Source organism: Nicotiana tomentosiformis, chromosome 3 (genome assembly GCF_000390325.3).
Source record: "Nicotiana tomentosiformis chromosome 3, ASM39032v3, whole genome shotgun sequence".
In the NCBI taxonomy this organism is placed as follows: domain Eukaryota; kingdom Viridiplantae; phylum Streptophyta; class Magnoliopsida; order Solanales; family Solanaceae; genus Nicotiana; species Nicotiana tomentosiformis.
The window spans coordinates 79,612,152-79,636,827 of NC_090814.1; the positions used below are offsets into that span (position 1 = coordinate 79,612,152).

The window sequence follows — 24,676 nt, forward strand, 5'->3', positions numbered from 1 at the left end:
AATAGATTCGGAGCATTTGGAGGCCGAGTCCAGAGGCAAGATCATTGAGAGTTAGAGATTTAACCGGTTTGAGGTAAGTAACGATTGTAAATCTAGTCCTGAGGGTATGAAACCCCGGATTTCGTATCATTCTACTATTTTGAATTGAGGCACATGCTAGGTGACGGGCGTGTAGGCATGCACTATTGGGGATTTGTGACTTGGTCCGTCCCATAGCAACTGTAAAGTTGCATACTTTGTTGAAACCATATGATACTTATATGTTTTAGAAAGAATTTATGTAAATTGGGCTGAATGCCATGTTTGGGCCTTGTGCCAATGCTGTTTGGACCCTTAGGGGCTGTTTCTTACCATCCTCTCACTGTTTTCGATTGAAAATCTATACTCAGTCATGTTTATACTTGTTTACCGCATAACTCAGTTTTATGACTCTATTTTGATGCATATAAATGTTTTGGGCCGAATGCCCTGTTTTACTGAAATGCCCGAGTGGCCTGATTTGTGAGGATGAGTGTGGATCAGGGCTGTCCGCCTGCAGTATACTTTATGACTGAGTGAGGTCGAGGGCCTGATTTGTGAGGATGAGTGTGGATCGGGGCTGCCCGCCTGCAGCATATTTAAGACTGAGTGAGGCAGATGGCCTGATTTGTGAGGATGCGTGTGGATCTGGGCTGCCCGCCTGCAGCATACTTTATTATTATCGCACGTGAGTTGTCCGTGCAGATTATAGCGCTTGGGCTAAAGGAGCCCCTCCGGAGTCTGTACACACCCCCAGTGAGCGCAGGTACCTACTAAGTGCGAGTGCCGAGTGCTGAGTAACTGGGAGGTATGAGCGATTGTGAGGTATGCCCGAGTGCCAAGAGTGGTTGTGAGGTATGCCCGAGTGGCACGAGTGACTGTGAGGTTTGCCCAAGGGGCTATATATGAGTGATGTTTTTCCTGAGGGGCTGTTTATGATTTCATCATATTTGCTCACCTTTGCATTGGGCTTTTGTTTGAAAATTGTTGGAAAAATATCTTTAAATGATTTTTACTGGAACCGGGTTTAAACGAGATAATTTGATTCAAACTCTGATTTTTAAAGCACGTTGTACTTAGATTTCATGATATGAATGTTATATGTTTTATTGCTCGTCACTACTACTCAGTCTTTATTTATTGTTGTTACTTACTGAGTTGGCGTACTTACGTTATTCCCTGCACCTTGTGTGCAGATTCAGGTGTAGCTGGACACGGTAGCGATTATTGAGTGTTTTGGTTGTAAATTTTTCTTGGAGATAGCAAGGTAGTTGTTTGGCGATCGCAGCCCCTGCTCTTCTCCCTCTTATCTTCCTCTAGTTGTATTTAGCTATTTTCCAAGTTGAGTTAGACAGATTGTAGAAGATGCTCATGACTAGTGACACCCCGATGTCGGGCTTTTCTTTTCCGCACTTCTGTTTTTCTTTAATTTGAACTCTTTAAATGGAGGTTTTATGTTAAATAACCTTGAAATTATATTTGAAATGAAAAATATCTGTTTGTTTTGGAAATGAGTCGGCTTGGCTAGTTCCACGATAGGCGCCATCACGACAGAGGTTAGTTTGGGTCGTGATAGTACGAGATTTGGAGAGCTCATAATTTGCTTAATTTATCTAGTTTTGCTATGCTATGAACCTATGAATATAGATAATTTACATAACCGACCCACAACTGATTTTTTGGATTGATGCATAATTGATTGATTTTGTTTCAAACCAAATTTAATTTTGAAAAAACAATGTAGGCAAGAGTATTAGTAAAACAAATTTTCATTAAATTTAAAGTCTAATACATGTATATAAACCTTATATATTAAGTAAAACATCCATCACAAATACAAATAATCTAATGATTATTCTTCATATATCCCAGTGATATAGTTTGTGTATAATTTGTCACGAACCAAACCACCCTTTAGAGTAGAGACATGTTTGTTTACTTGGTTATTTCCACTACGTTTGTTTTGTTTTTTATCCCCCAATGCTCATGCAATACGTGTGTATTTAAAGACGATCTACTATATTGGGTCTTTTTGTTTTGGTGTGAAATGATGTCCATTCCACATGAACCATAATGGTTTTTACTGCTGTTTGGAATTTTGTTGCTTGAGTTTCCGTATCAACGTAGGTGACAATGATTTCCTAGCTTTCGACTTTTCCTATTTACTGAACTTCTGCAGAAACGTACTAAGGGTGCAATGGAAGTCAGGGGCGGCTCAATGATATTTGTGACCTAAAGTCAAACTTCAAAAGGGGCTCTAAGATTTTTGTTGTAGAAGAAAACTCATAATTTTATTTGAAATTTATTTTTCTAGCTTTTTGAGATGCGAAATTATTAATAATTTGTTTGTAATCGATTTCTTCTAATAATTCTTTTTCAATTGATAATATAGCTAATCCATTTAATCTATCTTGAGACATTGTTGATCTTAAGTAAGATTTTATTAATTTTAATTTTGAAAAACTTCTTTCCGTTGAGACAACTGTTACAGGAATTGTTAACATTATTCTATAAGCAATATAAGCATTTGGAAAAGAATCAAGTCTTTTTATATGATTAAGTATATCGATTAGATTATCATCTTCTACGTGTATTATTTCCCTTAAAACTTTTAATTCATAAAATAAGTCTAAACCATCAATATTAGAGTTACTATTATGTTTCAAAGAACATTTAAGGTTAAGACAATTTTTATTTAAGTTCTCATCATCTAGAGATCTCAATGTTTTGCCACTAAATAGGAAACCAAAAATATTTTCATACACTTCAAATTGCTCAAATCTACTTTGAAGTGAAAAAATAGCTTGGTCTACTATGTATAAGAAGTAATCAATTCTAAAAGATTCTTCAAGAGATTTTGTAATTTCATTATCAACGTTCTCATCAAATTGTTTCTTTCTATATATTACACATTTATTACGAAATTCAGGTTCTATATTCAACTCATATGCAATTTCCTTAGCAGAAATCATGGCAGTAGCAAATCCTTCTTCTCTATATTTTTTGAAAAAAGAAATCAAACCCCTAAGTTGATCTATGGCAACATCAATATGCATATCTTTTGATTGTAAATGTTTGCTAACTGAATTAACTGCAAATAGTATATCATACCAAATAGTCATACCCAGTAAGAACTCAAAATTTTTCAAACTCATAAGTTGCTAAACAACTAGCTTCACTTTTAGTTTTTGGATCCTCACTAACTTCTACTAATTTCAATAAAGCATTTCTTATTTGTGGAGTTTGAAATCGTATTGCTTTAATACTTTCAATTCGACTTTCCCAACGCGTTTGTGATAATGATTTAAGAGTTAGGCTAGGTACATTATCTTTTAAAATTTTCCATCGCTTAGTAGAAGAAGAAAATAGTGAATATATGCGTTGTACTACAAAAAATGATATAGCTTTGGTACAAAAATTAGCCATATCACAAAGTACCAAATTTAGATTATGACAACCACATGGTATATAAAATGATCTAGGATTTATGTCGAGCAGTCTTTTTTGCACTCCTTGGTATTTTCCCTTCATATTGGATCCATTATCATATCCTTGTCCTCTTAAATTATCAATATCAAGTCCTATACTTTTTATCTCATCTACAATAACTTCAAAAAGACCTTTTCCACTTGTATCATCAACTTTTAAAAACTCTAAAAAATATTCAGTAATTCTTATTGGAGTTACAGTGATGTCGACACTCCGTAATATAAAAGACATTTGTTCTTGATGACTTGCATCTGGAGTGCAATCAAGTATGATTGAAAAGTACTTTGTTTCTGTAGTTTTGTCAATAATTTTATTCTTAATTTCACTAGCTAATAAATTTATCAATTCATTTTGTATATTATGTCCAAGGTAATGATTATGGATTTCATCATGCTTAATTCGGCGAACATGTTCCTGCATGATTGGATTAAATTCTGCAATCATTTCAATTAGACTCAAAAAAATTCCGTTACTTTCTTGATAGATCTTTTCATTTTTTCCCTAAATGACAAATTATTTTTTCCAAGAGTTTTTATCACAACAATAATTCTTGATAATACATTTTTCCAGTGCTCTCTATCTCTATTGATTTGTTCTTGAACATCTTTATCAATTGTTTTACTTTTGTGCAATCTCATATCTAAATCAATCCATGCACCCATATTAATAATATGCTCTTTTGATGTTTCATGAGCTTTGAGCTTAGCACTTATATTTCTCCAATCATTACTACCATCACTAGCTAATTTACTGCTACAAAAGCTAGAAGTCGTATTAAACAACTTACAACAAAAACAAAATACCTTATCCAAATCTTTAGAGTAAACTAACCATCTTCTTTCATGTCTTTCTCCATTAGCCAATTTTTGAATATAATTTGTAGTAGAAAAATGTCTAAAGAATTTATCCTTTGGAAAATCTATGTTAGTAATTTTAATTGGCCCTTTTTCTACTAATAGATCTCTCAACTTTGTATCTATACTAGTCCATTGACTAGGATCATATATGTTCCTGAGATTATAATTATCCAACTTATTTAGAACTTCTTATTTTTTTTGAGGATATAGGTTAGGTTTCTCGACAACTTCTCCTCCTTCCTCTTCTTCTTGAATTTTATTATTGTCTATCTCAATTATATTAGTGATTTGTTCATCTATCATAAAATCTTTCACATTTTCTAATTTAGAATTTTTACTATTCGCTACAAATTTATCAAGTGCTCCTTTTTGGGATTGTACTAGAGTTTCAATCCTTTTCCTTTTTTGACGTTTTGAACATCCGAATTCATATTTTCTAGTTGACATATTAAAACTCTAATAAATAACTAAAAAGACAATATATACTTACAAAGAAAATATATCTAAAAAAAATTTAAAAAGTAGATGCAAATAATAAAATATAGAACGATCAAACCTGATTCAACAAGACAACAAATAGATAATTTGATAAGCTTTTGCTATTTCAAAATTCTTGATCTAAGGCCAAAATACTTGAGAGCAAATCAAACAGATGGTACTTGTGTAGTTGTGTTCTGGTATTTTATTTTGAGCAGTAACCGAATGAGATTGAAATTTTGAAATAATGAGTCTAGAGAAGCTTTGCAAGAAAGATAAAGAATATGGCCCATTAATAATAATAATAGTATACAAATGACACAACATAGTGGGATGCTCAGTTGTTCACGCGTGGCTTGAATTCCCAAAATAGATTCCATTTCTTATTGTTCTCCAACGTCTTGAAATTTAACATTTTTTTTTCTTTTCAAATACTTAATATTATTAAAATGAATGGACAAATACATTAAAAATCAGAAAATTTTAGGACCCCTACAAATAAGGGTCCTAGGCAACTGCTATACTTGCTTGGCCATTAGGCCGGCCCTGAGCGGAGGTTTTCAAAGAAATGGAAAAAGCTAATATGAAGCCAGACTATCAAACTTTCTGCTATTTGATAGGCGCTTTCTCGGTGGAAGAAAATATATCCAAGGTCCTTTGCGATACATCTTTGTTCAGTAACCCCATTCAAGTGATAAAATCTATTTTGTGAATGTAACTAACTTATGACTCGCTTTTCTCATTGCTATATATATTATTTTCATTGTACTAGCTTATTAACTAAGTTTGACAGTTTGACTGAGTGATTTAATTAACCGAGAACACGGTGAGTGTTTACCTATGTTCTCAAAGATCTTAATTCATACAATCTAGCTGTTAAATCAGATACTATACATGTATATCATTTTTTACCAAGGGGTTATCATTTTACAGGAGCTGGACATATATTAATTTGTAGAAAGTGAGATGAGTCAACTTTTATATATAAAGTTATTTATTCTATAATAATTCTACATTTAAAGTTTAATGTCATTATCATTTCCTACGTTCCAAGACTGAAAATAAAAGTAATGAGCATCTAAGAGTTTAATACGATTCAATACTTGGAAATAAATGTACAACAACTGTCTGATAAAAGGGGATACAAGAATCAGAGGGAAGGACAAGGAAGGGGGCTCCAAGGTTCTGCGGCTCGAGCTATGCAGTACTACCTTGAGTTTCTGCTATGCAACTAACGATCCCCTGTCTGCCTACTAGTCCGACATCTGGATCTGCATCATAAATACATAAGCATTGTATGAGTCCAACTGACTCAATATATTCAGTAAATATAAGTTTAACCTCGAAAAAGTTAAATATTAAAAATACATAGTTAAGGTGAAATATAGACATGTTTTCTACACAAAGAATCAATTATGAGCTAACAGTCATTAATTCTAACTTATAAAGATTATACACATGAATATGAATATAAGTATACATTAATATGTATGTGAATATGAATGAGATGTATGTGTACGAGCATACACTCACTCTCAAACCTCACATCCCGAAGCGATGGCCTGGCATGGTACGTGTGTCCAAAGCACTACTCCGAATGCCCGCGCTCACTGGGCCCAAAGTAACATGGGTAATCACGTGACTCCACAGGAATAGATCCAAATCCAAGTACAAAATCATATCAAAAGTCAATATACGCTCGTGTCCTCAATGCCATAAATCCTCAAGTCTTTCAATAATATCCATATGTCCTACTCATGCATATGCGCATGAGACAGTATAATCATGAAGCACCGGGAATACGATAATAATAGGGATGTGGATGTATGTTCATCTGAAGTAATTATAACCACGGCTAATCAGATATATAAACACATCATAACAGCTCAACATACTTGTCCGATACTCAGACCTAATCATGATCTCTAATATCCATAAAGGTTAGACACGTAGTCATAGAACTTCAAATAAGCATGAAAGGAAGAAGCAAGTAGTCATAGAAATTCAAATAAGCATGACAGGAAGAAGCAACCAGTCCAAGAGCATGTATGGCCAAGTTTCTGGGAGGTCAAAAGTAATTTTTTCCTCAAAAAAGTACTTTTTTAAAAATTGAAGCTGTTTGGCCAAGACAGAGAAGTACTTTTGGCCAGCAGGAGAAGCAGTTTTTCTGCTTTTGGGAAGAAGCAAAAAATTCTAGCTTCTTCCAAGAAGCAGAAGCAGAAACAGAAAATTAATTTATTCGAGACAAAACTATCCTCACTATAAATTTATATTTTTCAAATTATTCCTTATTGATTTAAGTTTTTTTTTTTTGTTTCTAGTTTTTGCCATTCTTTTAAATTTAAAGATATCATATACATGAATCATATTGTAACTTTCCAAAATTTTTGTTGACTTTTTTAACTTTTTTGATTTTTTCTTTGTGTAATATCTTGTAACTTTTCAAATTATCTTCATCTTTTCTCACACTAAAGCAAATTATCTACATCCTTCTTTGGATTATCAATTCTCTTCTTAAAAATAATCATTTGTAATTTCTTCTCTTATAGGCTATTAATTCCTCGATCTTTAAAACTGTTATCTAATCTAATTTGAGAAAATTACTTACAAATAGGTAATAAATTTATAATTGCATCGCATAATCTATATCTATATATTATTAAAAGAAGAAGAAAAAGCCACCATACTAAGCCAAATGGCAGCCTCGTAATAGGCCACTTGGCAATTCAGGACAAAGTTAGTTAGGTTAGGTAATAATTAGTTTCTTTTTAAATTTAAATTTAAAAAAAATTAAATTATGCATTATGTGTTGTTAATAATTAGTTACTCTTTTTGAATTTGAATTTAAACATACTTAACTATTATTTATTTATAAAAATAATATATTTTATATATTTAAAATTATTTCTATTTTACACTCAATGCCATATTTCAAGTTTGACACTTAGAATTATCTTGTTACGGCTGCCATAGTTATACAAAATTTTATCCAACTAAATTCTTCTACCAATAAGGAATTCAACTATTATGCTAATGAAAACATTACTGTAGATATTGAGGAAGGAGATGGGCCTTCTGGTATTCCTTTAGAAATGCAAGGCAAGTGTTCTACTAATATAGAGGCGTTGTGTGATAGAATTAAAGATGAAATTATTGAGAACTGTTACCATGTGTGAGTGACTTTGCTTATTATTTCATGGTTGATTATCAATACATAGTAATTTGTGGAATAGACTTCTAATTCATACTGAATGATGTATTTTAATTATTCAAATCATCATATAAACAATAAGTAATTATACTAGATAATATTATATGCTTTTGTATAATTATAAATGTTATATTTATTTAAATCTTTAATATGTATGTTTACTTTATATTTTATATTTTAATAAAATAAAATAAAAAATAATAAAAGTCTTTTACTATAAATATTTAAGTTCATTTTTCTCTTTAAAATAATTATAAGACCTTGATACTATCCTTTTTGGTAATTTGACACTCAAAAGTACTTTTTAGAAAGATCGGTCAAACACAATTAGTTTACCAAATGTTGCAAAAGGTACTTCTTAAATGAATTGGCCAAACACAAATTATTTTTTATCAAAAGTACTTTTGGACAAAAGTATTTTTCAAAATAAGTAGTTTTTGGCAGCTTGGCCAAACAGGCTCCAAATAAGGCAATTATAAGCCTAGCACTACTTGGACATGGTCAAACCTAGCTCACGCATATGTACTCGTCACCTCGTACATACGCGGCTCCAAAAATAATTAAAAATAGCACATAAAGCGCATATGAGGTAATTTTTCTCTTACAAGACTAGACAAGAGGCTTACCTTTTTCCCAGGAATCGCCTTAACCTTCAAAAATAACTTTCGCCTTCAAGTCCCTCTCCAAACAAGGGAATCTAATCAATTAAGGTTCAAATACGTCAAAACAATATTTAGGAATGATATATTGAAAAGATTGAATCTTTACTCCAATTTTAAAAGTCAACAAAAAGTCAATCCCGAGCCCCGAGCCCGAAATCTAAGATTGAGCGAAGAATAAATTTACCCAAAGCATCCCGAATCCAAATATATATTTTATTTCTTAATCTAATCTCAGTTTCATAATCAAAAGCCAAAAAACTTTCTTTTCATCTTTTCACCATAACCCACATTTTTCCCTTTGAAACCTTTGATTTCTAGGTCAAGATTCTTCAATAATCATGTTATATTAAGGAAATGGTATTAAATCCACTTAACCAATAATCTTGGATGATTTTTTCTCTTTGAGTTGCCTCCAAAACGAGTTCCAGGGTTTGGGTATGAGAAAAAAATGGTCTAAATCCCGATTTTAGAACTTTAGATATTTGCTGTCAGGTCCTCTTACGTGATCATGGTTGGAGCCTCGCTATCTCGGAGCACACCTAACCTGTGCGCTATGCGATCACAACTCGTTTTCTTGCAATTGCGAAGGCCATCAGGCCTGGATCGCTCTCTCTTACGCAATCGCGCCAAGGTTGCCCGCTTGGTGAAGCCTAGCTAACCCCGACACTCCACGATAGCACACCCTTTCCTGCGACCGCATAGCACAATCTCCTCGAGCCCATTTCCTTCTGCATGATCGTGGAGCACTACTGCATAACAACAAAAACAACAACAATTGAACAACTCCAAAATGCCCCGAAATACCCCAAAACTCATTCGAGCCCCTTGGAAATCCGTCCAATCATTCGAATAAGTCTAGGCACCATATCCAAACTTGTTCTAAGGCTCGCAACATAAAAAATAACATCAAAATCAAGAATTATGCATCAAATCAAAGAATTTTCAAACTTTTTAATTTAAACTTCAAACTTCAGTCAAACTTATAAACTTTCAAACATAAAAATTGGCATCATTCCTTAAAATGCGCCAAATCGCTCCCTGACCATCCGAGACTCGACCCGAACATACCTCTGAGATACTTACCTCAAGAAAGTCACATCAGTACTCTAAGAAGTCCTTCCCGCATGAGTAAACCTACGGAAGGCCCGAATCTAACCAAATTAAGTTAATATAATCAATAAAAGCCATATGAATCGATTCCAAATAATAAAGCTAAGATCTTTAACTAAAATAAAAAAGTCAACCCAAAAATTCAACCCCGGGCTCGCACCACGGAACCCGACCAAACTTATAAATTCCGAACACCCACTCCGATACGAGTCCAAATATATGTGTTTCATCTAATTCCAACCTCAAATCGACCCTCGAATCATCAAATCTCACTCTCCAATATCAAAGTCCAAAAAACCCAAATCCCACCTTAAACTCTTATAAATTAGGTGTAATAATTAATGGATAATCAATAACTAATACCAAAATTGAGTAGAGATCACTTATCCCTTCAATTGTGATGAAAAACCCTCCAAATATCACCCTAGCCGAGGTTCATAACTCTCAAAATAAGAAATAATCAAACCCTTCGAAATATAACACTGCCAGTGATCCCGCATCTGCTGACACTTTATCGCACCTGCGGTGCCGCTTCTGCGATCCCCTCCAAACGCCTGACCTTCCGCTTCTGCGGATCCTCCTTCATACCTCTCACGACCCAAAATCTCACCTGTCATGATGCTGCCTATCTTAGTACTAGGCAAGCCTACAACCTCAATAAATCACCAATTCCTTTAAGTTTAAAAACACCATAAATAAATTTAAGAGTAAAATCCCACAAGTTCTAATACAAAATACTGTCTTTATACAATACACTCCTAAAACCAGGTGTCACTAAGTATATGAGTATCTAAATGATAGCACAATCCGACTGATAAAAATAATGTCTGAAAATATAGAACGGTACAAATAACTGAAAGGAAAGAGAGTCAAGGTCTGCGAACGCCAAAGCAGCTACCTCGATAGTTTCCAACAAATAAATCTCCAAAAATATAGCAACCGCCGTATCCGAAAGTACTTGGATCTGCACACGAAGTGAAAAGTGTAGTATGAGTACAACCGACCCAATGTACTCAATAAGTAACAAGACTAACCTTTGGGGTAAAAGTAGTTACGAGCTCAATAATTGCAGTCCAATTATAGGAAATAATAGTATTGGAATGTAGGCATGCTTTCAAGTTCAACAGTTAAACTCAATACAAGAAAAATAGATCAAATCTGAATGATATGAGGAATATGAAATCTCTATGTCTACATGCCAATGTATATGTCATATATGATACATCATAATAGAAATCTCACGTACTCACACCCTCAGAGTACTCGATCACTCAGTACTATACGGGGCAAATCCAGCCCAAAGAAGTTCCATCCCTCAATATAATATCAACTGCGCTAACTGTGGGGGGTACATACTCCGAAGGGGCTCCTTCAGCCCAAGCGCTATAATAATATGCCATTTAGGCCTGCTGCGGCGCGCAGCCTGATCTCATAACAATAAAGCCTATAAGGCATGTTGCGGCGTGGAGCCCCGATCCATAAATAATATATATATATATATATAGAGAGAGAGAGCCAATGTGGCCTGCTGCGGCTTGCATCTCGGTCCCATAAATATCCTCATAACTAGATGAATATGACTGAGTATAAAATTTCTATTTTTAAAATAATTAATTCAACAACAATATGACCCCTGTGGGTCCCAAAATATTGGCACGTAGCTTAAATATTATTTTTAATACGAGTCTCAACTCAATTTCTCTAACACGTAGAGGATATGAGTATAATGACATCATTATTTGATTATGAAACTCTACAGAATCATTAAGTCGCAATTTCTATGGTGCACGCCCACACGCCCATCACCTTGCATGTGCGTCACCTCCAAACAATTCATAAAACACGTAATTCAGGGATTCATACCCTCAGAATCAAGTTTTGAAGTGTTACTTACCTCAATCTGTGAAAATTCTCTATTCCAATAAGCCCTTGCCCCGCGAATTGGCCTCCAAATGCCTCAAATCTAGTCACAATTAATTCGATACAGTCAACACAAATTATAGGAATCAATTCTATATGAAAATACTAAATTTTCCAATTAAATCCGAAAAGTCAACCACAAGTCAACAATGGGGACCATCAGAGCCCGAAAAAAGTTACAAAATATGAACGCCCATTCAACCACGAGTCCAGCAATACCAATTTTATCAAATTCCAATGACAAATGGACCTCCCAATCTTCATTTTTCGTTTTTGACAGATTTTACAAATTTCTCAATTTCTTCCATTTGATTCACTAATGAATGATGAAAATAACCATAGGATCATGAAATATAACCAATTTCGGTTGAGGAACACTTACCCAATTCAAACTCGTGAAAAACTCCTCCAAAATAGCCCAAAACAGAGGCTTCAAACCCCAAAAACAAAATGAAGAAAATGACCAATTTTCGATCCTTAAGTCTTCTACCCAGATTCGCATTTGCGAATGAACAGTAAACTCCAAAATAATTGTTCGCATTTGCGAATGAACAATAAACTCCAAAATAATTGTTCGCAACTGCGAATGAACATTGCCACACGAGAAACCAGCAAACCCAAACTTCTCCGAAATGATCCGAAACCACCCCGAAACTCATCCGGAACCTCCTGGGCACAAACCATATATGAATTTCAATCATAAAACACGCTAAGAACCTACTTGCGCACTCAAAGCACTGAAAAGAGGTCATCTCGCCCCGATATTGACCATGGTCAAACTCCAAGTTTCTTTACTTTACTAGTCTTTCAACCAAGGATCCAAAAATATACCCTAGCCCCTCGGGACCCCGTCAAATCATACCAACAAGTCCCAAAATATGACACGAACTTAGTCGATGCCTTAAATTACATTAAACAACACTAAAAACATGAATCGCACCCCAATTCAAGCCTATTGAAACTAAGGGATTCCAACTTATACCAACGACGCCGAAACCTATCAAATCACGTTCGATTGACCTCAAATTTTTCACACAAGTTACAAATGACACAACGAACCTATTCCAACTTACGAAATCAGATTCAGACCCCGATATTAATACAGTCAACTCCCGGTCATACTTTCAAACCTTTCGTTTCCTATTTTTGCCATTTCAAGCTAAATTTAACTACAGACTTCAAAATAAATATTCGGACACACTCCTAAGTCCAAAATCACCATACAGAGCTATTGGAATTATCAAAACTCTATTCCGGGCTCGTTTACACATTAGTCAAAATCCGATCAACTATTTCAACTTAAGCTTAAATCTTGGAACTAAGTGTCCCAATTCATTCCGAAACTTTCCTGACAAATCACATAATCACAAATTGAGCATAGAATATTCAGTAAATGGGGGAACAAAGCTGTGACACTTAAAACGACCGACTGAGTCGTTATATTCTCTCCCTCTTAAGAAAAATTTTGTCCTAGAACAGGTTTAGAATCATACCTGGACTCTCCACTGCACTTTCACTAAAGCTATATTCTTTGACCTCAACTTTCTAACCTGCCGGTCCAAAATGGTCACCGGCTCCACATCATAAGTCAAATCACCATCCAGCTGAACAATATTGAAATCTAAAACATGAGATGGATCTCCAACAAACTTCCGGAGTATGGATACATGAAACACTAGATGAACACCCGATAGACTAGGCGGAAATGCAAGTTCATAAGCCACATCTCTAATCCTCTTAAGTATTTCAAAAGGCCCAATATACCGAGGACTCAACTTTCCCTTCTTCCCGAACCTCATAACACCTTTCATAGGCGAAACTCAGAGTAGTAACACCCTACCATGTAAGCAACATCGTGAACCTTCCGGTCGGTATAACTCTTCTGTATAGACTGCACTGTGTGAAGTTAATCCTGAGTCAATTTAACCTTTTTCAAAGCATCTTGAACTAAATCAGTACCCAATAGCCTAGCCTCACCTGGCTCAAACCAACCCACCGGAGACCGACACCATCTCCCATACAAAGCCTCATAGGGGGCCATCTGAATGCTCGATTGATAGCTGTTATTGTAGGCAAACTCTGTAAGCAGTAGAAACTGATCCCAAGAACCCCCAAAATCTATAACACAAGCGCGTAACATATCTTCCAATATCCGAATAGTGCGCTCGGACTGTCCATCTGTCTGAGGGTGAAATACTGTACTCAATTGAACCTGTATGCCTAACTCTCGCGACACTGCTTTCAGAAACTGTGATGTAAATTACGTGCCTCGATATGAAATGATGAACACTGGCACACCGTGTAGGCGAATAATCTCACAGATATAAATCTCAGCCAACCGCTCTGAAGAATACGTAGTACCGACTGGAATAAAATGCACGGACTTGGTTAACCGATCCACAATCACCCAAATATCATCAAACTTCCTCGAAGCCTGTGGGAGTCCAACTACGAAGTCCATGGTAATACGCTCCCACTTCCACTCAGGAATTTCAAGTCATGAAGCAATTCGCCCAGTCTCTGATGCTTGTACTTCACCTGCTAACAATTTAAACACCGAGCTACAGACCCACTATATCTTTCTTCATCCTCCTCCACTAATAGTGTTATATCAAGTCTTGATACATCTTTGCGGCACCTGGATGAACAGAATACCGCGAACTGTGGGCCTCCTTAAGAATCAACTCCCGCAGTCCATCTACATTTGGCACACAAATCCAACTCTACATCATCAACATCCCATCATCTCCAATAGTAACATCTTTGGCATTGCCGTGCCGAACTGTGTCCTCCAGGACAATCAAATGGGGATCATCATACTAGCGCTCTCTGATGTGATCATATAAGGAAGACCGAGAAACCACACAAGCTAGAACCCGACTGGGCTCCGAAATATCTAATCTCACAAACTGGTTGGCCAAGGCCTGAACATTGACTGCACGAGGTCTCTTGACGAGCTTGGAACACACACTAAAACATGCTCGCTAGTTGAATATAGTAAATTAAAATATCGTATCCATATGGATTAGAGTTAAATAGTATTATCGTAGTATGTAGTTAGATTGCTATCCAAGATGATCAACAATTGAGGTTTATATGATTAAAACTAAAATTAACTAAGAGCCTAAACTATTGACTAATGACAATCAATGCAAGTATTAAGCAAAGGAAGTTATCAATTGGGAGAAGATAGGGTTGATTAGATAGGTGCAAGATAAATGTTTGGGATTTAACTCTAGATAATTCACTTCTAATGTTGAAGTGAGTCTCTCGAATTCATTTGGTTATTAGTTCAATTGATTAGTAGAAACTCCTCTCTCGATTAAGTCTCAACCTCACAAGATGAACCAATTTTAAGCACGCGAAATATGCAATAATTCGTAGTGGATTGGTCTTTACGAGAACCTCTCTCGATTATCCTCCTAACTAAGTTTAATCAACCATTCAACTAGCCTCTTCCGATTATTAATAAGAATTAAAGACTTCAACCAACAAAATATAATGCCACAATATCACAAGTTATGCCTCTCTCGAATACATGAACAAGTGAATATAGATGCAACAGTTAAAACATCCAAAATGATTCAACACATAAAGCTAGAGTTAATTATCCACAAACAAGTATCAATACACCAAATCTTAAAGAGAACTACTTCATGGATATGGAGTAATTCATCATAACAATGTTTAAGTTAAAGAAAAACATAAAACAATTCAAACCCTTTTCTTAAGTGAGGATTGAATGATGAAATCCTTGAGCTTTTGCTTCTCCACCTCCTCCTTGGCTTACTTAGGTCTAAGATGTGTCAAAAGTCCATAAAATAATATTTTTACATGTATTTATACTAAGTAGGGTCGGGCCCAGATGAAAACACCTTCTCCTGCGTAAAATAGGAAAATACTCTGTAAAAATTGCACAGGCACGCCGCATGGGGCGGGGCACTAGTGGGGATTTCTAGAGAGCTTGCAATTTGACACGAGCAAGATTTTGGGCAGCTGCGGTGCGCCACGCACTGCCCCACGTGCCGTGGCTGTGGACTTTTCTTAGAGTCTGTCTTTTTCTTGCTTTTTAGCTATCCCAACATGGTTCTCGACCCCCGAACGCGATCCCGGCTTATTCCCTTTGGCTTTTACTCATAGTTCAAAACTCCAAATCACTTGAATTCATTCCGTAACATCTTCATAGCTCGGAAACACTCCTACAAAGTATAAAACACACAATTAGTACAAAACATTAGCAATTAAAGTTCAAACTCAATTAAAGTGCAGTAAATTGGAGTGCAGTAAGCGACTAAAACATGAGATTATAGCCCACCATCAACACCCCACACTTAAACCATTGCTCGTCTTCGAGCATTCAAACCACACTTTGTATAGACACAACCTTACTAAGCAACTCTTCTAACTCATCATACCAAGAATATTTAAAATAGACCGAGCAGAATAGTGTAACATCTTCACCTCAAGATTTGACTCAAAAGTACCATACATTATTTACAACTAGCTCACTTACTCTAACATAGTGGTCAATGACATTGCATTTCCTTCATGAATCAAGTGCCCTCACACAATAATAGAGAGTAGTTCCACACACAATAGAGATTAAGAACCATTAGGAACTCAAATAGAAAGAATTCACTCACTTTCAGAAACAATATTCATATGCCACAAAAGATGAACCATAGGCTTACCCGCAGTGTAATACTCTACTAATTCGAGCTCATTCAGTCAAGGATCAAATAGGACTTTAAATGGTTGTAATGTAGGCTGTGGGACGGGTAGGATACATTTAGATATAAGAGTGACTACACCTCCCTAAGCACTTTAATACATACACTTTAACATTCAAAACCCCACACTTATGTAAAACCATACTCCACCTTAACATCAATATGCATTAACTCCCTATTCTTTAAGCACAATTACATCAAGAGTCACTACTATCAATGAATATTTAGCACAACAGTACAAAAACAATTATTTTTTCTTTCTTTTTCTTTTTCAATTCAAGTGTCTCTTACTTTTTAACACATTTCCTGTTTCTTCCTTATTTCATTAGTTCCACTCGAAAGCCAAATCAACCACCCTACACTTCAACTTTTGCGAAGTTCATGTCATTTTTAAGTGCTCATGAGAGGTAAATGGCTCAAATAGATAGGCAATTCAAACAAATGGGTAAACCTTGTAATGTGGTTGCCAAAGAAACATGATTACAAGCTCAACATGGTTAACTAAGATACATCACAATTCGTTGGGTAAAAGCATATAACTATCCCAACAAAGAAATGCCTATATCACTTCCAAGATTGACTAAACTACTATTTCGCTTTGTAAACACACGGGGCAAGTTCTAGACATCAAATGCAATGCACAGAATACGCAAAACCTCACACACACATGGCACATCACTCACTCAGGATTGGACTCATCAAGACACTCTAGTCAAAGCAGTTAAGCAGAGTTAAAATCATACAGTTAAGGTACTTATGCACGAGTCAAAACTGAGCCTAAGCGTCACAACTAAAGCACTCACTATTCTCAAGGCACAACAAAGTTAAGAGATATTGCGTCAATTCAAATCATAGCACAAGATTTTCTACTACTACAAAAATAAAAACTAACTACACCCGGTTCAAACAAAACCATTGGAAAAGAACCACGACACAGAGAAAAATCAAGAGAAAATGTTTACACTACCTAACAAAAGAAAATCATTTTGTATTTTTCTTTAGACTTTTATCCCTCAAGAAACCCGTCGAATGATATCCATCGTCTGGAAAAGTTGAAATTTTTTAATCTTTTATGGGTTTTCAATTTTTTTCTAACTAAAAAAAGACATAAACTAACACATATACATACAATATACAATTGTCCCACACCCCACACTTTTGTGTCATATCCCCATGACACACAATTAAAAAGCATAAGGTAGAGAAAACTTTCCTGAATCTCTAGTCGGGTTCTGAATCAAAGTCGGGCTCCATTCCACGCGCCCGAACTAGTGCACACATCCACACAGACAGCTTCTTCTCAGCCTTTTTGGGGTACACCCCACACTTATCTTTCTCAATCACTGAAGCTTTATCTTTTGAACTTTTCACCTTCCACTCTACATTTGCAGATGACTTCTCCTTTTTCACTCCCGTTTCTACATTCATCTCGAAAGTTACGGTCTCATCACATCATGAGTTTTCTGTAATGTATATCTAATATTGCTCTACCCGTTGCTAAAAATGATCTTCCTAAGATTAAGGGTATCTCCTTATTCTCCTCCATATTTACCACTGTGAAATCTACAGGAAATACAAACTTATCCACCCGTACCAAAATATCTTCTACTATCCCCTCGGGTGTTATAGTCGTTTGGTCGGCCAGCTGCAAGGATATTGGTACTGACCTTATCTATCCAGTTTTATTCTCCAGCTTCCTGTAAATAGACAAAGGCATTAGATTAATTGAGGCACCTAAATCACATAAAGATTTATCAAAGTTAAGAGTGCCTAAAGAGCAAGGTATTGTAAAACTCCCTGGATCTCCACACTTTTGTGGGAGTTTATTTTGCAAGATTGTACTGCAATGCTCTGTGTGCTTAACCACCTTGGTATCATCTATCTTTCTCTTCTTCGTAAGGATCTCTTTCAAGAACTTTTGCATAAGCTGGTATTTGTGAGAGAACTTCAGTGAATGCCAGGTTTACATTAACCTATCTCAGCATATCTAAAAATTTCTCAAACTGCTTGTCCAACTTTTATCTATAGAGCTTTTGGGGAAAAGGTAAAGCAGGAATGTGCTTGCTCACATCATCAGATTCCTCCCTTCTTGAAGTTTCCTCCTTCTTTTTCTCTACTCCCTTCTTACCTTTCTTTTTTTCAGTCTTTTTATCATCTTCAATTTTCAGCTCCTTCCCACTTTCTTTTTCAGGTACATCTTCTTTGTGAATTGGAGTGGGATCTTTCAACACTTTTCCACTTCTCAAGGTCACAACATTTACCGTTTCTTTGGGATTCTTTTCAGTATCAGTTGGCAGAGTACCTGGGATTCTCTCAGATATTATAGTTGCAATTTGTCCCACTTGTCTCTCTAAATTACGCAAACCTGTCCCAAGTTCTTTGATAGCTGACCCATGAAAACCTAATCTTTCATCAGTCTTGACAATAAATGACTTCATAAGATCTTCTAACCCATCCTGAATTGGTTGTTGAGGCTAAAATTGTGACCTCGGCTGATTCCCAAAACCAGGAGCTCCTTGAAATCTCGAGTTATTTTATTGCCATGCATTCGCTGTACCCCCAGGTGAACTCCATGAAACACCGGGGTGCTTATGACCCATTGCATTGAAGTTGTAATTACCCACATCATTAACTTCCTCTATTTAAGTAGGGTGTCCTCTTCCACATATGTCACATGCTGTACGAGGCTTATTATGTATTGAAACTAAGGTTAGCTTCCTCATTTCCTTTGCCATGGCATCGAGTTGTACCTGCACAGATGTGTTAGCATCATCTCGGTGAACACCAGTTGATCTTCTTCTTTCAGCAATCTCCGAGGGCCACGGATTTGCATCTTTACACAATTCATCAAGAATAGTGACTATCTCCTCTGTAGTCTTCTTCATCAACGGACCTCCAGATGCATTACTCAATATTCTTCGTGAGATCGGTGTCAATCTATCCCAAAAGTCCTGAAGTTGAATCTAGAGTTCAATTCCGCTATGTTGACACTTACTGACTATCTCCTTAAATCTCTCCCAGGCTTCAAACACCGTTTCAGTCTCATTCTGGCAAAAGTTATGGATCTCTCTTATAAACTTTCCCATTTTAGCTGAGGAGAAATATTTAGCAAGAAATTTTCTAGTCATCTCATCCCATGTTCTAATCGATCCCTGGGGCAAGCTTCGAATCTAGTGTTTTGCATCATCTTTGAGAGTGAAGGGGAATGCCCTTAGATAAACTGCATCTTGTGACACCCCACTATATTGAAAGGTGTTCATGATCTCCTCGGAGTCTATCCGATGATTGTTTGGATATTCGTTCATCTTTCCTCTGAAGACACAACTATTTTGGAGGGTTTGGAGAAACCCTTGATTTAGCCCAAAATTGTTGGCTACAACTGGAGGTGGTCTCACACTGGATAAGCCTTGGTTATAAACCGGTCTAGCGTAATTACCAAGTGGTCTCCCTTGGCCCGAAGCTATGTTTCCGAACTGGTCTGCACCAATGGGCTGATTCTGAGCCATTCTTTGAGCTCTCTCCTCCTCATAAGCAATTTGTGCATCTCTAAGTGCTGCTTCTTCATCATCTCTTGTAGATTTCTCTCTAAGTTGGGCTGCCTCTCTCGCAACCAAATTAACATTATCATAATCTCCCGCCATCTTTTCTTTGATTGAGTATTGCCCAACCATCTCTGTATTCTCGGGAAGATTTCTTTCTTTACTCAACTGTCGCAGATGTTTCTTGATTTCTGGTTCGTATGATTGTAATTCCTTACCAGAAGATCGAGTCATGCACCAATCTAACCTGTAGCCTGCGCACAATCAAAGAACACCAAGCGTAAAAGGGAACAAATAAAATAAAAATAAAAATAAAAATTCCCGAATTAGCACTACCAACTATTTCCAACACTATTGATTGCCAATCCCCGACAACGGTGCCATAATTTGACGAGCTTGAAACACACACTAAAATATGCTCGCTAGTCAAATATAGTAAATTAAAATATCGTATCAACAAGGATTGAAGTTAAACATTATTATTGTAGTTTGTAGCTAGACTGCTATCCAAGATGATCAACAATTGAGGTTTATGTGATTAAAACTAAAATTAATACACCAAATCTTAAAGAAGTATCAATATATCAAATCTTAAAGAGAACTACTCCATGGATATGGAGTAATTCATCATAACAATGTTTAAGTTAAAGGAAAACATAAAACAATCCAAACCCTTGTCTTGAGTGAGCATTGAATGATGAAATCCTTGAGCTTTTGCTTCTCCACCTCCTCTTTGGCTTACTTAGGTCTAAGATGTGTCAAAAGTCCATAAAATAAAGTATTTACATGTATTTATACTAAGTAGGGTCGGGCCGAGATGAAAACACCTTCTCCCATGTGAAATAGGAAAATACTCTATAAATATTGCACAGACACGCCACATAGGCCAACGCGCCAGGCGGGGCTCTAGTGGGGATTTCCATAGAGCTTGCAATTTGACAGGAGCAGGAATTTGGGCAGCCGCAACATGCCACGCGCTGCCCCATGCACCGCAGTTGTGGACTTTTCTTAGAGTCTTCCTTTTTCTTGCTTTTTAACTATCCCGATGTGGTTCTCGACCCCTGAACATGATCCCGACTTATTCCCTTGGGCTTTTACTCAGACTTAAAAGCTCCAAATCACTTGAATTCATTTTGTAACATCTTCACAACTCGAAAACACTTCTACAAAGCATAAAACATACAATTAGTACAAAACACTAGCAATTAAAGCTCAAACTCAATTAAAGTGCAGTAAATTGGAGTGCAGTAAGCGACTAAAACATGAAATTATAGCCTAACATCATCTCTCACCAACAGGAATGAATGCAAGGCTACCCATACTCACCGCCTTTCTACTCATGGCATCAACCACCATATTGGCCTTCCTAGGATGATACAAAATGGTAATATCATAGTCCTTTAGCAGCTCTAACCATCTCCGCTGCCTTAAATTTAGATCCTTTTGTTTGAATAAGTGCTGGAGACTTTGATAATCTGTAAATACCTCACAATACATACCATAGAGATAGTGCCTCTAAATCTTTAGTGCATGAACGATGGCTGCCAACTCTAAATCATGAAAATGGTAGTTCTTTTCATGTGGCTTCAACTGGCGCAAAGCATAAGCAATCACTCTACCCTCCTGCATTAAGACACACCCAATACCGATCCGAGAAGAATCACAATACATTGTGTAAGAGCCTGAAGCTAAAGTCAAAACTAGAACTGGAGTTGTGGTCAAGGCAGTCTTGAGCTTCTGAAAACTCTCCTCACACTCATCCGACCACCTGAAAGGAGCACCCTTCTGGGTCAATTTGGTCAAGGCGATGCAATAGATGAGAAACCCTCCATGAAGCAACAATAATAACCAGCCAAACCGAGAAAACTCTGAATCTCAGTAGCTGAAGATGACCTGGGCCAACTCTGAATTGCCTCTATCTTCCTCAAATCCACACAAATACCCTCGCTAGATACCACCTGCCCCAAGAACGCCACTGAACTAAGCCAGAACTCACACTTGGAGAATTTGGCATAAAGTTTCTCCTCCCTCAACCTCTGTAATACAATACTCAAGTGTTGTGCATGCTCCTCCTGGATATGTGATTACACCAGGATATCATCAATAAATACTACGACAAACGAATCAAGATATGGATGGAATACACTGTTCATCAAGTGCATGAGTGCTGCTGGGGCATTGGTCAGCCCCAAAAGATATCACGAGAAATTCATAATGACCATAGAGAGTCCTGAATGTCATCTTTAAAATATCCGAATCCTGAATCTTGAACTGGTGATACCTAGACCTCAAATCAATTTTGGAGAGCACCCTCACTCCCCGAAGCTACTCAAATAAATCATCAATACGTGGTAAATGATGCTTGTTCTTGATTGTATCGTTGTTCAACTGCCTATAATTGATGCAAATCCGCATAGTACCATCTTTCTTTTTCACAAACAGAATCGGTGCACCCCAAGATGACACACTAGGCATAATAAACCCTTTATCAAGAAGTTACTGAAGTTGCTTTTTCAATTCTTTCAACACAGCAGGTGCCATACGATAGGAGGAATAGAAATGGGCTGAGTTCCCGTCACCAAGTCAATACCAAAGTTAATTTCCCTATCGGGTGGCATACCCGACAGGTCGCATGAACTACATCCAAAAAGTCTCGCACTACCGATACAGAATCAATTGTATGAGTGTGTGCATCAACATCTCTCACAAATGCCAAATATGACAAACAACCCTTCCCAACCATCTGTTGGGCCTTCGAATAAGAAATTACCCTTCTCGGAACATAATCTAAAGAACCTCTTCACTCGATCATCGGCAACCCCGGTATTTCCAACATCACGATTTTAGCATGACAGTCCAGAATAGCATGACATGGATACAACCTATCCATACCCAAGATTACATCGAAATCAACCATACTAAACAATAAGAGATCAAATCTAATCTCTAGTCCCCCGATAGCCATCACACACGACTGATACACGCGGTCTACAATAATAGTATTGTCACACCCCAAAATCGGGGAGTGCGACCGGCGCTCAATCGAGTGAACCCGGTCGAGAAAGTCTGTTAGATTTTCTTCTACCCAAACTCATTCATGAATAAAGAGGAGATGTACTCCATTAATCAAACACTGAAAGATTTCATTAACAACTCCCATTTCATACACATTAGCAGCTCATTCATAATTTCCAAAATATTACAAGTTTATAGATATAATGAAAAACATATTTTCCAAATACCAACATCTCTAGTTCAATTCCCAACATCAACCACAACCCACAACCTGCCTACGGAGCCTCTAAATACAATAGAAGAGTAATATGGAAATGCCAGCAACAAGGCCCCGGCTATACCTCAAAACATAGTACATGAGAAACAAAAGATACATGACCCCGAAATGAAGTGGGGCTTACCAAGTCAGTTGGGAAAAGAGTGTACCGCTATCACTGATCAATACCGTCTGCTGTAGAACCACCTGCATCCATTAAAGATGCAGCACCCCCGACAAAAAGGACGTTATTACCGTCGAATAACACTAGTATGTATGACTAAATGTCCTCTTTCAAAATAGAATGTCAATATAAGAAAAGAGAAAACCATAGAGACAGCAAGTCACAATCAATAATATCCAAATGCCCAGTTGAAACATAACAGTTTTCAAAATACAAAAATAATATATATTTTTGGTTGGGATATCCCTTGTAACAATCTCTACACAAAGCGGCCCCGCTGCCTCACCCCAATGTGTGCGGGTGGAGGTGTATTTTCAATACCATAATCCATACACAAAGCGGCCCTGCCGCCTCACCCCAATGTATGTGGGTGGAGGTGTATTCACAATCATAATCTCTACACAAAGCGGCCCTTCCGCTTCACCCCAATGTATGTGGGTGAAGGTGTATTCACAATCATAATCTCTACACAAAGTGGCACTCTCACTTCACCCCAATGTATGTGGGTGAAGGTGTATTCACAATCATAATTTTTCCTTGGCTCTTTTGGCCATTCACAAGGTTTTTTATTCATGGCACAGTGGCCGTATTTCTTGTTCCACCCTTTCACCTCTTTTATTTTCAAGGATCACCATCAAATATCAACATATAGAATATTTCGGAAATCATAAACCTCAAATTCATTAGTAAAGGAAACTTTAAACACAAGATGTTTCTTCCCAAAGAATGGCGCACACTGACCAGCGATAGAAACACACATCAAAATCAGAAACAAGTAACACACCATTTATTCTTGAAGTACTCTTTCCCAATAACAACAATATACAATTTCAGCACCTGAGTATATAAGAACTCAAATCACATTGGATATATTTATAAAGCAAGGCATTAGTTAAAACAACCACTTATGGACATGAATTGAGTACAAAAGCTTTTATGCAATTCTATTTTCGAAGTCATTTTAAAACAGTTGAGTCGATGCTCATTTCATAATTTTCTCACATCATTTCATTTCATTGGCACCATTGACCATATGTATAACTTTCACTCCTGGCACGTTGGCCACACTTTATATCCCCAATTCACTTATTTCACTTCCAAACATCTTTATAGATTATCAATAATAAGATATTTCCAATCAAGACTTTAGATACACATATGAGAAATTAATATTCTTAAGCATATTGAGTTTTTCTCACACAACTTGG

General features: G+C 36.6%; 1 protein-coding gene across 1 annotated transcript; it reads right to left on the reverse strand.

The window, feature by feature from the left end:
• Positions 1–3,052: 3,052 nt before the first annotated feature.
• Positions 3,053–17,902, reverse strand: LOC138908063 (uncharacterized). The gene is made up of 4 exons (XM_070198701.1): positions 17,766–17,902; positions 4,068–4,269; positions 3,457–3,921; positions 3,053–3,109 (listed from the first exon to the last, which is right to left on the reverse strand). Exons 1-4 carry the CDS (start codon positions 17,900–17,902, stop codon positions 3,053–3,055), a joined length of 861 nt encoding a protein of 286 aa, XP_070054802.1.
• Between the last annotated feature and the right edge of the window lie 6,774 nt (positions 17,903–24,676).

What these genes read in the sequence shown, in the direction of transcription:
- LOC138908063 (XM_070198701.1), bottom strand. Translation starts at nt 17,902, where the DNA reads ATGAATGTAGAAACGGGAGTGAAAAAGGAGAAGTCATCTGCAAATGTA. An exon ending in AAAAAGGCTGAGAAGAAGCT is followed by an intron (nt 4,270 to 17,765) that starts GTCTGTGTGGAT and finishes TACGACTTCTAG; the next exon opens with CTTTTGTAGCAGTAAATTAG. An exon ending in GTTGTCATAATCTAAATTTG is followed by an intron (nt 3,110 to 3,456) that starts GTACTTTGTGAT and finishes TACTATTTGCAG; the next exon opens with TTAATTCAGTTAGCAAACAT.